At 44.3% G+C, this 15,515-nt stretch overlaps 2 protein-coding genes across 2 annotated transcripts in view; one reads left to right on the forward strand and one right to left on the reverse strand.

Annotated features, from left to right (window-relative positions):
- The window catches only part of DAO (D-amino-acid oxidase), an 8,942-nt gene extending 4,821 nt beyond the window's left edge, over window positions 1–4,121 (forward strand). The window contains exon 12 of the mRNA XM_010184492.1: window positions 4,079–4,121. Coding sequence (XP_010182794.1) covers window positions 4,079–4,121 — 43 coding nt within the window. The remainder of the gene's footprint in view (window positions 1–4,078) is intronic.
- Window positions 4,122–5,273: 1,152 nt separating this feature from the next.
- Window positions 5,274–14,218, reverse strand: SVOP (SV2 related protein homolog (rat); the record flags this gene model as incomplete). Its single annotated transcript, XM_010184493.1, is given in 9 exon segments — window positions 5,274–6,047; window positions 6,389–6,478; window positions 6,710–6,791; window positions 8,069–8,180; window positions 9,665–9,772; window positions 10,865–10,941; window positions 11,260–11,333; window positions 12,659–12,819; window positions 14,104–14,218. Coding segments are annotated over 9 exon segments (1,026 nt in total), but the record flags the coding sequence as incomplete, so codon positions are not given.
- Between the last annotated feature and the right edge of the window lie 1,297 nt (window positions 14,219–15,515).

A 15,515-nucleotide genomic window follows, 5' to 3' on the forward strand; every position in this document is an offset into this window, starting at 1 on the left:
ACAGCCGTAGCTTAGAAATCACAGCAGAAAGATGGGAACACCACGGCGATGCCCACGGGCCGTGCCGGCCTCCCCTCAGCTCCAGCGTCGGTTTGCGGCGTCTCCGTTTCAGGTCACTGCCAGCTCTGTCGCTGGCTGAGGTCCCTCCACCCCAGCCTAGCACAACGCACCCAAAGGACACGCTTTAAAATATGAAAGGCTTATTTTGAATTAATTATCTGGGGCAGAAAGATGGGAACACCACGGCGATGCCCACGGGCCGTGCCGGCCTCCCCTCAGCTCCAGCGTCGGTTTGCGGCGTCTCCGTTTCAGGTCACTGCCAGCTCTGTCGCTGGCTGAGGTCCCTCCACCCCAGCCTAGCACAACGCACCCAAAGGACACGCTTTAAAATATGAAAGGCTTATTTTGAATTAATTATCTGGGGCAAAGTCGGTGCCGGGGATCGGTCTGCAAAGGGCAGGCAGGGTTCAGCTGAAATCCCTGCTGTCCTGCGGTTCATCTGCACCATGGGACGGGATCTGAAACGGAGCCGGTGCCACCTGAGGTCCGCGCCGGCGGCGCCGACACCCGGTGTGTAATTAGATTTGCAAGCTCCCCCCCAGGAGGCAAAAGCTCCTTAGTAGGAAGAGGCTCTGAAGCTCCCAGGGAAGCGCCCGCAGCTCCGGCTGCACGTGCTCCGGTTACAACGGCTTTCCTTACGTTCACGCCAGGACAAAGCATGGGTCGACAGCACCTGGTTAGTGTATCTGGTGCTAGACAGCAGCCGCTGCCTAAAATGGGCTTTCCAAATGATGTTTTTAGCAACAAAAGCAACATGTCCCAGCCCTGCCTACTTGCCAACCTCTATATATAGCAGAGAGCGGACGAAAAAGAGCTGTTCCCGTCCCCAAAACTCCCACGGGCCCTTCAGTCTCTCATTTCCTCCGGCTGTGAGCCGTGGCTCGGAGCAGGTTGTGCCTCTTGGAGGAGCTGGGTCTGCGACACCGCTCCAGCAGGAGCTGTTCAGGGCTTATTTCATTTCACTTATTCCCCATAAGAGATACCAAGGACCGTATTCTCCTCCCACTTGCACTGCTGTAAACCCAACCCCCCTTGCCTGATTTCAGAGGAGCTACGCTGGGTTCGCAGGGGAGCAGCAAGTCATCATACAGCTCGCAATAAGCAGTTGATTCTTCTGATCTTAGAGCCCACAGGAGCTGTGCTCTGACCTCTTTGGAAACAAACAGAAATGATTAGAGGTGTGATCTTGTCTGAAATCTGATTTTGCTTATTTTCTTAAAGGCCACAAGTTACTGCGTGCACAATAAAGGTAATATTTGCATATCTAATTCTCCTCTTAATGACGGCTCTTGACAAAACCTCCTCTCTGCAGCTGGCATCAGCACATTTTGGGAACTCACAGTTCCCAACAACGCTCGCCTGCGATACAGAACAAAGCTGGAAACACATCAAGTAGCAGTAAAGTCACCCTCTGTAAGCAAACAGCGGCTCTGGCATTTGGGAACACAGAATCAGCTTTAGAAATGGCTGAGGATGCCAAAAAGTCCACAGAAAACACAGAAGAATGAATATCCTCCCTACATATTGCTCCCGTGATCCAGCCCCCCCTCAGTCACCAACTGGTCCCACTGGTGGCTGTGACCCACAACCACACCCATAGGCACGAAGCAAACCTGACTGGTTTTTATTGTCCAAACTGAATTAAATGCAAAGATCAACTAAAGACCTTAGGAGAATTTGACAACTATTTAAGTGTGGTTATCTGTGAGGTTACTCGTGATGCGAAAACGAGTCCTGCGGCTCTTCTTTATGTCCAAATGCGCAAAACGAGTCAGGTCCGCAAAGTGCTGAGCCCTGGCTGAGGCCACACAGCAGCGCAGTCCCCAAATCTCTGATGATAAACTGAACAAAAATAGTATAAACCAAACAAAAATGGTATAAACCAACCAAAAATGGTATAAACTGAACAAAAATGGTATTAAAGCAAGCAAAAATGGTATTAAACCAAGCAAAAAATGGTATAAACCAAGCAAAAAATGATATACACTGAACAAAAATGGTATAAACCGACCAAAAATGGTATAAACTGAACAAAAATTGTATAAACCAAGCAAAAATGGTATTAAACCAAGCAAAAAATGGTATAAACCAAGCAAAAAATGATATACACTGAACAAAAATGGTATAAACCGACCAAAAATGGTATAAACTGAACAAAAATTGTATAAACCAAGCAAAAATGGTATTAAACCAAGCAAAAAATGGTATAAACCAAGCAAAAAATGATATACACTGAACAAAAATGGTATAAACCGACCAAAAATGGTATAAACTGAACAAAAATTGTATAAACCAAGCAAAAATGGTATTAAACCAAGCAAAAAATGGTATAAACCAAGCAAAAAATGATATACACTGAACAAAAATGGTATAAACCGACCAAAAATGGTATAAACTGAACAAAAATTGTATAAACCAAGCAAAAATGGTATTAAACCAAGCAAAAAATGGTATAAACCAAGCAAAAAATGATATACACTGAACAAAAATGGTATAAACCGACCAAAAATGGTATAAACTGAACAAAAATGGTATAAACCAACCAAAAATGTTCAACTTCCCGACCCTTCGTACAAGTCCCACAGAACAGCCAAAAGCTTTTTTACTGAAAAAACTATTTATTTGTTTAACATAAAATATCTAGTGAGGAATTAAACTATCCAATGTTGCATCAGTAACATAGGAACAAAAGGAATATTTTACAACAAGCTCGATAGACACAAAGTTTTTAAACATTAAAATGTATCCAGCTTAGAAACTGTACATTCAAACACAGGAAAACATTCAATGTTCTTCCGGCAAGCATTTAGGAATAAGAAATCATTCCATCAAAGCACACTTGGAGAATTATTTTTCCCACATTTATACATTGGACAGTCAGCAAATCTCTGAGTCCCACAGATGTGTTTGCTCTCCGTTGTAATTCAAAATTACCTCCCTCTGTTGTTTTCAATGAACAAGCTGTAGCAATTCCTTCATCAGTGAAAAACACTCGACGGTGTGTAAAACAATCTTTGGAAGCTTATTATATACAACAACGGTGTTGCCATATTAACAAAATATGACTCGTGGTTATTTATAGGCTATTGTGTATCAACCCCAATGTTCTTCATTTTCTCGGTGAGCCATCTCAAATGTCCCTCCACCATTAACAACACGCAGGGACCTGCAAAACCTGAATTTCAGCTGCTTCCCCTCCTGATTTCCATGGGGTGGGATCACCCATTCTCCATTTACCTGATCCCAAGCCCACAAATATCCATGGGGAAATCTCCCAACCTTTGGATCGCGCTTTGGGCATCGCTGTCTTTTAAGACCCAAAGGATGACGATGGCCAATCGTGGTGTTTATATCATGATCTACAATTTCCATGAGGTGGGATCACCCATTCTCCTCCATTTACCTGATCCTAAGCCCACAAATATCCATGGGGAAATCTCCCAACCTTTGGATCGCGCTTTGGGCATCGCTGTCTTTTAAGACCCAAAGGATGACGATGGCCAATCGTGGCGTTTATATCATGATCTACATTTGCAACGTGGAGTTCAAGAGTGAAAAGCAAAAATGCCTTCAATTCTTCTGTGGTTTTTTTTTTAAATACTGTAAATGTCACAGGTTAAAACTGAACTCCTCAACAGCATCAAAAGGTTTCGCATTACCTATAAATCTTTACCTGGGATATTTTATTTGAAGTATACATATGTGCACATTTATGAGATATATATATATATACTTCACATAAAACTCTCTGAATGCACACTTCGAAGGCCACTGCAATGCAGTCCTTTACAACTGTTGAATATTGACTCAAAAAATGAAGTGCTGTGTGAACATTAACAGTGGAAAAGCAGAGTTTTAACCAAAGGCGCTCAAGAACAGCCACGCTCAGTGGCAGGCTGCAAGGCGGCACTCCTCGGGCCACGGGTCCATGCACTTGATCTTCAGTCTCACCTCTGATCCTCTCCATTAATTTGGGATCGACTGGAACTTGAACTGGAAGTGTTTAGACCAACCCCTTCTGGGGGCTTTCATTGCAGTGGCCATCACGGAGCAGTAAATGAAGGGACAGACGTTTTGGTGCCTTGTCCAACTTCGACTCCTCTCAGCAGGAGATACCCACACACAGAAGATCAAGAACCTCTTTGGCCTTTTTTATTAGGCTGAGTTTCCTCAGTTTCTTTAAGGAATTAGCCTACCACGTCTTGGAGCATTATACTGCACTACAGTACTGCAAAATCCTGCGTGAAAGCTGAACTCCAGCTGTGTTCATTTGTATTGCACCCAAACATGGACCTTGTGACCTCTTCTTGCCCCACAGAAAAGGGGCTTGGTTCCCAGAATACTTAAAATATTCTACCGTGCAAAATTTGTTGCACACTTACCAACATTTATGTGAGACAACTGACCGTGCATCCCATAGCAATGTATTGCTTCCCCCAGCCCAGCGATGAGCATTTAGTCCAGCTCACATTTGGTTGTGTGTGTTTTCCACAGTCTGGAACCCTGAAAATAAACTGAGACGCGGATGAGATGTGTCCCCCGCTTCCTCACGAGTTTCCTCACTGCACATCCACAGGCTCTGCAGTCTGCCTGCCTGCAGAGGGACAGATTTTGGACAGACAAGACCAACTCACCCTCACCTGAGCTCTGTTACATTCTCAGCCAAGATCATCGACCTCGAGGAGTGGAGAAGCGAAGTTCCTCATCCTAGGACGATTGCAGCTGAGTTTTGTTCATTTATGACACGATGCCAGCTCCATTCCTGTGTCACCAGCTTGACGTTATGGTCAAGTTACAACCAGCAGCCATAGCAGGAGGTCACCTTCTGTTGGGAGACACTGGAAAGCAGCCCCAGCCGAACCGCGACACGCAGCTGTGCAGACCAGGGCGTTGTTCTCAAAGGTTTTGGCCACGGCACCGCAAGGACGTACTTAGGCAAATTGAGCAGAAACATACCTGGACCCAAGCAGAAAACCACAGCGTGCATCTCCACACACACAGAGACACCGGCACAGCTGAAGCAGTCCTCACCAAGCAGCAGACAGAGTGCTCAATGCTTTTGGCAATGGTAGAAAAGTCCAATTCTGCTCCGGACCATCATGATTTACATCCACCTTTGCAACAAATATCACTCCTTGCTGGCTCAAACTACCTGCCTTGGATGGGAGAAACATTCAGAACATCGTTTCCAAGCATTCAGTGCCCATCAATTTTCAAGGAACAGAACCCATAAGCAAGGGAACTGGGAAGCATCGCCTGGTTTGCCGTTATCACACTTCATTGTTGTTGTTGTTGGTGGTTGCTAAAAAGTGCAAGGCAGGCATCTAATTCATTAAACCTACTCTGTAGTGTATGGAATCCACCGTGTGCTATGCCAGTACACAATAAATATGAATCTTTTGTTTTTAGGCATCAAGAGTACATTATTTTAATTACAGCTTATACTGAGTTGCATTCAGTTAGCTATTTGCTTGACACGGGACATTTTAAGCTGAATAGCTGACCATGCAAGCACAACAGACTTAAGAAAACCCCTTCCTGCTAAATTTCAAGTGACATCTGGATCAAATGCCTCTCAAGACAGAAGTAAAGTTTTTATGAGTGTGAGCAAAGAGCAGCAGAGACACGATTTGCTTAGGTTTGACCCAACAGCTCCTGCAGTTTGACACATGACATTGGCAGTGACGGTATGGTCAGCTTGCTATGCTTCAGGCTTGGATTTTTCTGTGAAAGAGACCTTGCTCATATCATCCATTCTTTCAGCAGGTTTTCATGTCCCATCATTCCTGGGATCCGGAGTTTGACCTGGTGACCCCCGGGGAGTGAGATCCTCTCCCGACCATCTCCTGTCCCCATTCTCTGTGGCTGGACTCCTGCAAGCCACGACCTTTTGTTTCGATGGGCAAGAAGCAGGAAGCCACGGCGGCCAGCAGGCAACATCCACTGTAAACCACCAGCGTTAAATAGACTGAGGATTCCAACATCACCTGCAGAAAAAAAGGCAGAAAATACACAATAGTACCCCTGAGCCTTAGCACAGAAGGAAATACAAATACTAATAGCACAAATCCCATCTCCAGGTCGTGGCTTCCAAGGTGCCCTCAGTCTCATCCAGCAGCCTGCTTCTTGGTTATTTATCCCTCAACATATGGACCTCTGGAGCAAGAGGTAAATTGAGAGATGAGCCTGAACTCTCCTCAAGAAACAGGCAACAACGGCCCTCCTTCAACACATCGCACACGGACTGCCCTTGGTTTGGTTCTTACAGCAGCAGAGCAGGTTCTCCATCACCATCCTGTGCCTTCAGCCTCGGGAGAAGGGGTTTTACCTGTGCGATGAATGGGGTTATGAGGGCTCCCACTCTGGCCATCCCACTGCACGTTCCCAGGCCCAAAGCACGCGTGGCTGTTGGATAAACCTGGGAACAAAGCATCAGCCCATTAACCCCAGTGGGAACTTCTCTTCCCTCCAGTCAGCTAAATCAATGGAAATTATTAAGTGGTACTACAGCAAGTTCTGTTAGACAATGACAATGAGCTCATCAGCTCATACCTGGGGTAAGGTCCTTTGTGAAGAGGTCATAAAAATGACTTTCCCACCATGTTCTCACTCCCCTTAAATAGTCTCATTACAAAAACAACCTCCTTACCTCAGGAGTGTAAACATAAGCAGCCTGAAATCCTCCTGAAATAAAAGCTCTTGCAATGAAGAGCAGCACAGTAAGAACATTTCTGCGAGAAGAAAAAGGAGAGCAGTGTTTGGGATTGTTCTGTACAATCTGTTTGTTTAACTTGGAGGCAAGTGCAATAAAAATGCTAAATTTGTTAGAACCATTTCTTTTGTTTTTTTTTAATGAACCCTTTGTATTTTTTCTGGACCTTTAATATAACAATGATGCCAAACAATCTGCATTCCCACAATCACATGAGCTTTCTAAATGTATTCACTCTAACTGACAGCTGTGGCCTATTGAAACAAGCAGCAAATGCCTAAGCGTATCTAAATAAGAAAAATATATTCCACGTTATGAATGGTGCTAACAAAAACCCAGCACTCTTGGGAAGGAACTGAGAGTGCAGCTTTCCTGTCTAAAAGACATGAACCTATGTACCACCTGGATATTTGCAACTTTGTAAGGTTTCTTATTACAAGGTCTCTGTACTGCAGGGTTTTGAACAGTGCCTGAAAAGGTTTAAATTGAGAGAGCCCCTCTGGCTGTGAGGTCATTTCTTGTTCGTCAGCCCCAGGGTACAGACATTGTCACACACATGTGGCATGAAGGCCAGACGCAGTCAGGGACAGACTCTCAGAGCTCAGCTGGAAATGTGGTACCGTTAAGATTCAAGGGCAGAGCTGCCAACTGACTCGTCCTTTGGAAAATGTGCATGAAGGACAAATACTGAACAATACAAAGATGTGAGCCCAAGTTCTTTTGGAAGTCGGGCCCCATGTATCTGCAATGCCAGCACCGAGCTCCACCAGCCGTGCTGTGTACAACTGGTGCCAGTCTGTGTCTGCTGCTTCTCACGTAACTGTGCCATAGCACTTGGACCACTGAGAGCCCATGACAACCAGGGAAGCAGTCAGAGCCGCTGACGGGAGGCACAGATCGGGCTTGGTTGTGAAGCACTGCCCTGGTACAGTCAGCCTGGGGAAACACAGAATGGGTGGGAGACAACAGGGCATGAACCAGCCACCCAGGCTCATTACACCAGATCTGATTTTAAAATTGTCCACTGGTTACCTCCTACTCAGACGTAGGGTCGTATTTTCCCCTTTGGATTGCTCTGTCAGCAAGATTATAATGAAGGATTTCTCCTCTCCTGCTTCTTTTAGTTTCTTTCCAAACTCTGGTGAGAAAACCTAACACCATCCTTAATTCTTTCTCCAGCTGAGCACGAACGTCTCATTCATGGCTTTTCAAGCCATCACTTCCAGTTCTCCTGCCATAATCAAGAGAGTACATGGATGAATCAGACACACCGGTTGTTTGCCGTGTTTTACTTACCTTCCAACACAGAGAAACAGCAGAAGACTGCAAAAGGAGAAGACCAAAAAGGACAGGGCCATGGTTTTCTTGCGGCCTATCCGATCAATAATCCATAGTGTTACTAACACACCTGTAGAAGGAGACAAGTTGAACTGAGCCAAGGTGGAGGCTGCAGCAGCTGGCTTTTAACATAGGCTGGGTTATTGAGAGTTGAAGTTTTGTTCTCTATGTCTTTAAAAATACATTGCTGGCAGAGGCATCAGGCATCAGGATGCAGAATGGATCACCCCAGCCATTGGTGCCACATGAAAACAGAAGCTCTGTGTCCCAGCTGGTGAGTCTCGCTCCATGTTCACAGCCCTGCTGCTCCACACACCCACACACCCGCACACTCAGGGGTACACATTGACGTAGGGGTGAGCAACCAACTCTGACATCTGTTAACCACTGATTATGGCAGCGGTTACCAACATGAATGCTAAAAATGCCTGCCTCATGTCTCACTGCAATATCTTTTGTTCAACTTCTGACCATTCTTCCCTGCCAATCTTCCTGCTGCTAGATTTAAGGGCTCTGCAGAAAGCAGTGTTTTCTTCCTATTACGTTACTTATATGCTGCTATTACACTATTTCCCACCTGCTCTAAGATAAAGGAAATAGATCAAGCTCTGTAAGCTTCACAGAGTATTCTCTCTTATGCAACTTGTCCAGATGCTTTTAAACACAGATGTACAGCAAGTGTGGGGGTTATTCAGGCATCAGAGTTGCCAGTGTTATATTCAGAGGTATTCCTGCCAGTATTTCTTACTCCTACCTTTCAGTCCTTTCAGCTACAGCATCAGCCCAGAAGTACAGCTTCTCTTTTCTGTCCCCTGTACACTGACGTCCTCCCCGAAACGACGGTTATGCAGGACAGTCCTCCCATTAGGTAGGGACTCTGCATATTTACCATATTTATCATGGACTTACAACTTTTTATCTATTAAATGGCTTCTCTTTGAGCCTTTGTCCCTGAAACTAGAACAGTGAAAATAACTTGACCACTACCTCACAGTATTATTTCAGACAGATTAATAGTGACAGATCATCTTCTACATCTGAAGAATCAATGGCTATTACATATTAACCCTTTTGCTTGTCTGGTGTTGGACTGTTCATTGAAATTAATTGAAATGGACTGAAAATCATGACACAGAGCTTTAAGGAGCAAGTTCTCCATTGATTCACTATACCCACAGTCCTTTTAAAATAGTTCTAGAAAGTCATTTATGGATAAAAGTTCAAATGATTCTGCCCCTTTGATTTAATTGTTGCTCTTCTTCTGAAGGTCTAATATGTTGCTTGGATGGAATCCACAGTTGGAGGGACCATTATTGCTTCACAAAGCAATTAATAGTGATTTTCTCTGTAGGGATCACATGGGCAGTGAAGGGAGCTACAACTACTGTGTGCACTGCATATATCAAGTAGTACAAGCAAGGAGCTCCAGTGCTGCAGGAAATACGTTGGCATTAGGCCGGACAGAAGAGCCCATTTCACTGCTTGTACCAGAGCCCACTCCAACCACACTGAGCCACTGGTAGGGAGGAACTGGTGCTTCTCATTGCCACTCACCAGGGAATTCTGACAGGGTTGTCCAGAGCAGATCAGTGTAGTCTTCCTCTGTCAGATACTCACAGGTCAGGCTGCACTTTGCTTTCACTTCTTTTCTTCTATTGGATACTGTAGGAGGAAAAAGAAAATAAATATATTTCAAGTAATCTCTTCTCTGCTCGCCTTCCTTTACCCCTGCTATGCCTCTATCACTCTGACTGCTGACACTGGTAGAAGGGATGTACTGAAAAGACCCTGCTGCACCGGAGATACGTCCTCCCTTGGAAATACAGCTGGAACTGAACAGTTTATCATCTTATTTGTGGCAGGATGTCTTACCTCTGTAACCATCACCGTCAGAATGAAAACTTACACTTGCTTATCAGCTACAAAGGCTGAGTTATTTTCCAGGCCAGGGCTCACGACAGTAAGCAGAATTAACATCAATAATTCAGGTTCTCCTTACATACATTGGGATACTAGCACTTCATCGGTACTTCAAGAAGACCACGTCTTTGTAAAAACATCCTTTCTAAAGGATGCCTGCTCCTTTGTGGAGGCTAACCACAGTTAGACCTCTCATATAGCTAATACACTGTTGTAAAAGCTTGGGATCTGTGTCTTCTCCCAATGTTACCCATCCCCTTTCTATAATTTCCCAACTATCAGACAGTTTTCACTAATTATAAGCGTTCTGAATGCAATCATGCTTCCCCTGGGGAATCAAACCTTTTAAGCCTCTTCTTAATGCAGTCAAAGCACTTTTTTTTACACAAAAACCTGCAAAAAACCCCGGGTGATTGTCTCCCAGCATTATCTTTTTTCTCAGCAGCTCTTCACATCTGGAGAACCTGGGAGCTCCACAGCAGCAGCAGTTATCTCTGTCTCAGAACTAATTAGGCCTGTCAAATCTGGAAACTTCCACTTATTCTCTTTTTTCTCAAGAAGAACAGATACTTTTCCTAACAGGTCTTCCTTGAAGGTTGTCTTGCTGTTTAACATTTTGGGCTCAGAGAAACTGCAGGACCTCTCTGCATTGTGCAGAAAATGAGGAACAGTCTATCAAAAATGTTTAAAATAAGTAACCCCTTAAGTGAATGCCTTAAAATTCAGGCTGGCAGCCACAGTCCTTTCCAAACTAACAGCAGAAGGTGTTCTAATAAAAGATATTCCATCACTTAGCAGATCATATTTAAAAAGAAAAGATGGTCTAGTACTCACTGCTGCAGACGTCTCCTGCTTGGAAGAACTCTGTAGTTAATAAAACTAACCCATAGTACGAAAAAGCATTGGAAAACCTGCAAGGAAGAAAATGAGAGAGGAAGTCTTAGCTGGTCAAACCTATAATAAACAACATGAATCCAAACTGAACCCACTGTGTGAGGACTTCCCCTAAGTGCTACCTCAAAGCAATTTCCTACCAGCATTTAGAAAATGAAAGGGCAATTAGATTGAGAATGCTACTGATTGGGTGGTTGAATAAATTACAAATCAATACAGGTTGGGTTGGTTTTTTTTGAGGAGGAAGTTGCTGTATTTTAGTGATACTGTAAAACACCTCCATTAAAAACCATTTAGAATTGTGCTGGCACTGAGTCATTTATATTTCCTCTTACCATATAAACCAGAGCAACAATGTGGTCCATCGAAAGTGGGGCGTAAAAAGGTCCCTCATTTTCCCTCGGTCTTCCTGTTGAAAACAAGCAGAGGTCAGAGGATGAGGGCATTCACTGGTCCTGGACTGCAGGGTGCAGAGAGGTAAGAGTTAATGCAATACACAGTACTGTGTACTCAGGGCATCTCAGAGGAGTGCTTGGGTTCAGCTGAGGGTTTAAGGAGCCACACTGGAGCTGGGATGCAAGTAAAGGATTCCTCTGCCAAGGGAAATTCTCTAGAAGCAAAACATTTTCAAACCAGTCCATGCACAGGGCGTGCTACTCCTCCACCAGGAAGGTGAGAACCTGTCAGAACAAGGTGGGGCTGGAGGCAGAGCAGAGCTTTGCCCACTCACAGGTGGCCCTCAGCCTGCTCCTGGGAATTAGAGCAGCCCTTCAGGGCTTCTGATCCAGGGTAAGGTCCTGAGGAACCTCGAGCAGACCTCCTGCAAGCAGAACCCTTGCAAACTGAGTGGTTCTGAGAGAGACTCAGCCCATAAACTTGTAGTTAAGGAGAAGTACTTTCCCACTCCACCCTGAAAACAAAACTATAAAAAAAACTGCACATCAAAATTACTGTCACTGAACCAAGCATTTGTGAATGGCACAAGAGCTCAAACCCTCACCGATCCTGACCTTAGAAAATCAAACCTCCATCTCTGATCAGCAAGACACTGTCATTACTGACAGGCTCCTGCCTGGCTTTACAATCTTGCTGTTGTTCAGATCTACAGGTCTCCCTCTGCTGTCCCTCCTTGCTAGCTAACTTGGCAATTTTCTTCTCGTATAAAAGTCTGCTCTTTGTTCTGTAGATGCAGAGCTGCTTTATACGCTGACAGGGGTGCTGAGAAGTTGGCCACATAAAGCTGTAATGAAAAAAAAATCCAATGCAATTCATACAGTAACATGTGGCTCACAAGTAACAGCCTGAATTACTCCATGTACAAGGACTGAACAGGAGCTTGCAGCTTCCCCACTCCAGAAAATCTGCATTTGATTCAAAATGAGATGCAGGTAAGGAGTCAAATCCCATCTTGTTTCCTGAGTCCTGATCCGAGTTCTTTGGTAGCCTCAAGGTTTGCTTTTCCCTAAAAACAGGGTCTTCGAGTGAGGTTAAGTAACATTAATGCCCACTTTAAAGGTCCTTTTCACTTTCACAACTTTCATGTAAATAAAAATGAGAAGCTAACTCTTTCTCACTGTGAATAAGGCACATATATGATCATCTCTCGTTTTCTTATTGCTGGTTGAGACATTAAAGTGAAACTTAACATTGATTATTTGCTTATAAAAATACATATGAATGTAGCACAGCTTCATTGTATCCCACGTTATGAATGTGCCTGTTACCTGTACATACCTGTCTGGAAATAATTAATTTTCCCAAAGGCATTGGAGCTCCATTTTCTGTTGCTATCCGCTTTAAAGTGGCAATTGCTTTTTCTTGATTTCCAGATAATACATCATACCTGGCACTTTCTGGCAGCCACTAAGAGAGCAAAGCAGAACACATGCACAGTACTGTAAAAAAACCACAGCAACGCACAAACTGGGGGTTTTCTTTGTGGGCTTAAGGTGGAAAATTGCACAGAAGAACTAACTTTTAACAATTCAGAGAGCCATCTTTCTGCCAAGTATCAAAGAAACTGCAAAACCCCATATTCACCATAAAGTCAGAACTCCAGCCTAAAATCTTTCCCTTCTGTTACCTTGGTTTTATTCTTCAGAAATGTTAGGTATTTTTGCAGGTTCTTTACGTTATACCTGCTCAGTAGGAAAGGCAAAGCAATCAGGGCTGATAACAAGATGCTTTAGGCGTTGCACAATTTGCATTTTTAAGCTCCTTTTAAAAACAAGCATGTTAGCACCTGAATAACTGGAGGTATTCCCAAAAACCAATGACAGTGACTAAGGAATAATAAGAGCTGCTAAACAACCCAACAAGGACATATATCTCTGGGAAGACTGTGCGACTGGCAAATGTATTACCTAATAGTGCACTGAAGCTCAGGTTGAACTCATCTGCTTCTTATTTTAGAACCCTAACCTGCACTACACAGAATTTACCCCTGATTTGGGTGGATTTTTTAAGGGGACAGTAATTATAAAAGTTCTGATTCTAGCAAAATAATTACAAAATCTAAAGCTCAATCAGGAAAATCAGTCTTACAGAGGCTCCTGAGGTGATAGGAGCCAACAGGGTAGCTTTCACAAAACACCCTGGGGGAAAGAAGGGGTGTCCATCTAAGAAGGTGACACAGCCAGCAGCACAGCTGAAATGCCTCTACACCAATGCATTCAGCATGGGCAACAAACATGAGGACTTGGAAGCTATCGTGCTACAGGAAAGCTAAGACAAAGTGGCCATTACTGAAACTTGGTGGGATGAATCCCATGACTGGAGTGTGGCTATTGATGGCTACAAGCTGTTCAGAAGGGACAGGAGAGGAAGGACGGGTGGAGGTGTTGTCCTCTATGTTAAGAAATGGGTAGAGTGTGAAGAGTTGTCCCTAAAGAATAACCACGAGCAGGTTGAAAGCTTATAGGTAGGAATTAGGGATCGAGACAACAAAGGGAGCCTCGTGGTTGGTGTCTACTACAGGCTGCCCGATCAAGGGGAGCCTATTGATGAAGCCTTCGTTCTCCAGCTGCAGGAGGCATCGAGCTCACAGGTTCTCATCCTGCTGGGGGATTTCAACCACCTGACATCTGTTGGAAAAGTAGCACAGCAGGCTGTAGGCAATCCAAGAGACTCCTGCAGTGCCTTGATGACAACTTTCTAAGACAGGAAATAGACAGCCCTACCAAAGGGGAAGTGATTTTGGACCTGATGGTCACCAATGCGAGTGAGCTCAATGGGGATGTCATGACTGGAGGCAGCCTGGGCTGTAGTGAACATGCGCTGGCGCAGTTCACTGTCCTAAGGCGTATGAGTCATATAAGAAGCATAGTCAGGACCCTGAATTTCAGGAAAGGCAAATTCCAGCTCTTCAAGGAGTTAGTCAATAGGACCCCCTGGGAAATGGCCCTCAAGGACAAAGGAGCGGAACAGACCTGGCAGATCTTTAAGGAGGCTTTCCACAGAGTGCAGGAGCTCTTGATCCCCAAGTGTAGGAAATAAGGCAGGGAAGGCAGGAGACCAGCGTGGATGAGTCAAGACCTGCTGGCCAAACTAAAAGGCAAGATGGAGCTGCATAGGCGGTGGAAGCAGGGACAGGGATCCTGGGAAGAGTATGGGGATGTTGCCCTGGTATGTAGGGATGAGGTCAGGAAGGCCAAGGCACAGCTGGAGCTGAACTTGGCAAGGGATGCCAAGAAAAATAAGAAGGGCTTCTACAGGCACGTCAACCAGAAAAGGAAGGTTAAAGAAAGTGTCCCCTCCCTGATGAGTAACAGTGGTGAACTGGTAACAACAGACAAGGAGAAGGCTGAGGGTCTCAACAACTTTTTTTGCCGCAGTCTTCACTGGCAACCTCTCCTCTCACAGCTCTCGACTTGAAGGCCCACAAGACAGGGACCAGGGAGAAAAAGTCCCTCCCACTATAAGTGCAGATGATGCTGGCCCCATGCCATATGTATTCCCGTCTTTCTTGACAGATACATCTTCCAGAGAAACCAATCATGATTTTAAAGTAAAGAAGTAATGGAGACACTACCCCATAACATTGGTAAGGTAGTCCAATGACTAATTGTCTCTGTTGTTAAAATATTCACTTTATTTTTATCTAAAATTTGCACAGCTTCAGCTTAGAGCTGTTGAATGCCTGTGCTTGCTAGATGGGAGGGCTTTTTGCTGTCTGTAAGCTTCTTCCTAGATAGATGTCCAGTTATAATCATTATGTACTTTTATATTTGCTCAGACAATAGTCAGGTGCTTAACTATTCAGAACAGGCATATTTCATTCTGTTTTCTGATTTGGTTTTCATTTTGGTTTTGATTTTGGGGTTTTGGTTTTATTTTTATCCATGAGACTGAGCTTGCAGCAGGTAAAATACTTTCCATTAAAAAACAGAGAAAGAAAAAAAATCCCTTTGGAGCTGTGGATTGTAATTTTCAGTGGACTTTCAGCAGGCTTCCTTTCAGGTGCCCATTTTGGTTCTCTTCGCAGTTTCCTTAGGATCACTTATCTCTACGTTTTCTGCTATTGTGGTAAAGTATCTGGATGGTCTAAACCATCACTGATATAGACAGCAGGACTGAGTGCACCCTCAGCAAG

Source organism: Mesitornis unicolor, unplaced genomic scaffold, assembly GCF_000695765.1.
Source record: "Mesitornis unicolor isolate BGI_N332 unplaced genomic scaffold, ASM69576v1 scaffold1355, whole genome shotgun sequence".
Lineage (NCBI taxonomy): Eukaryota > Metazoa > Chordata > Aves > Mesitornithiformes > Mesitornithidae > Mesitornis > Mesitornis unicolor.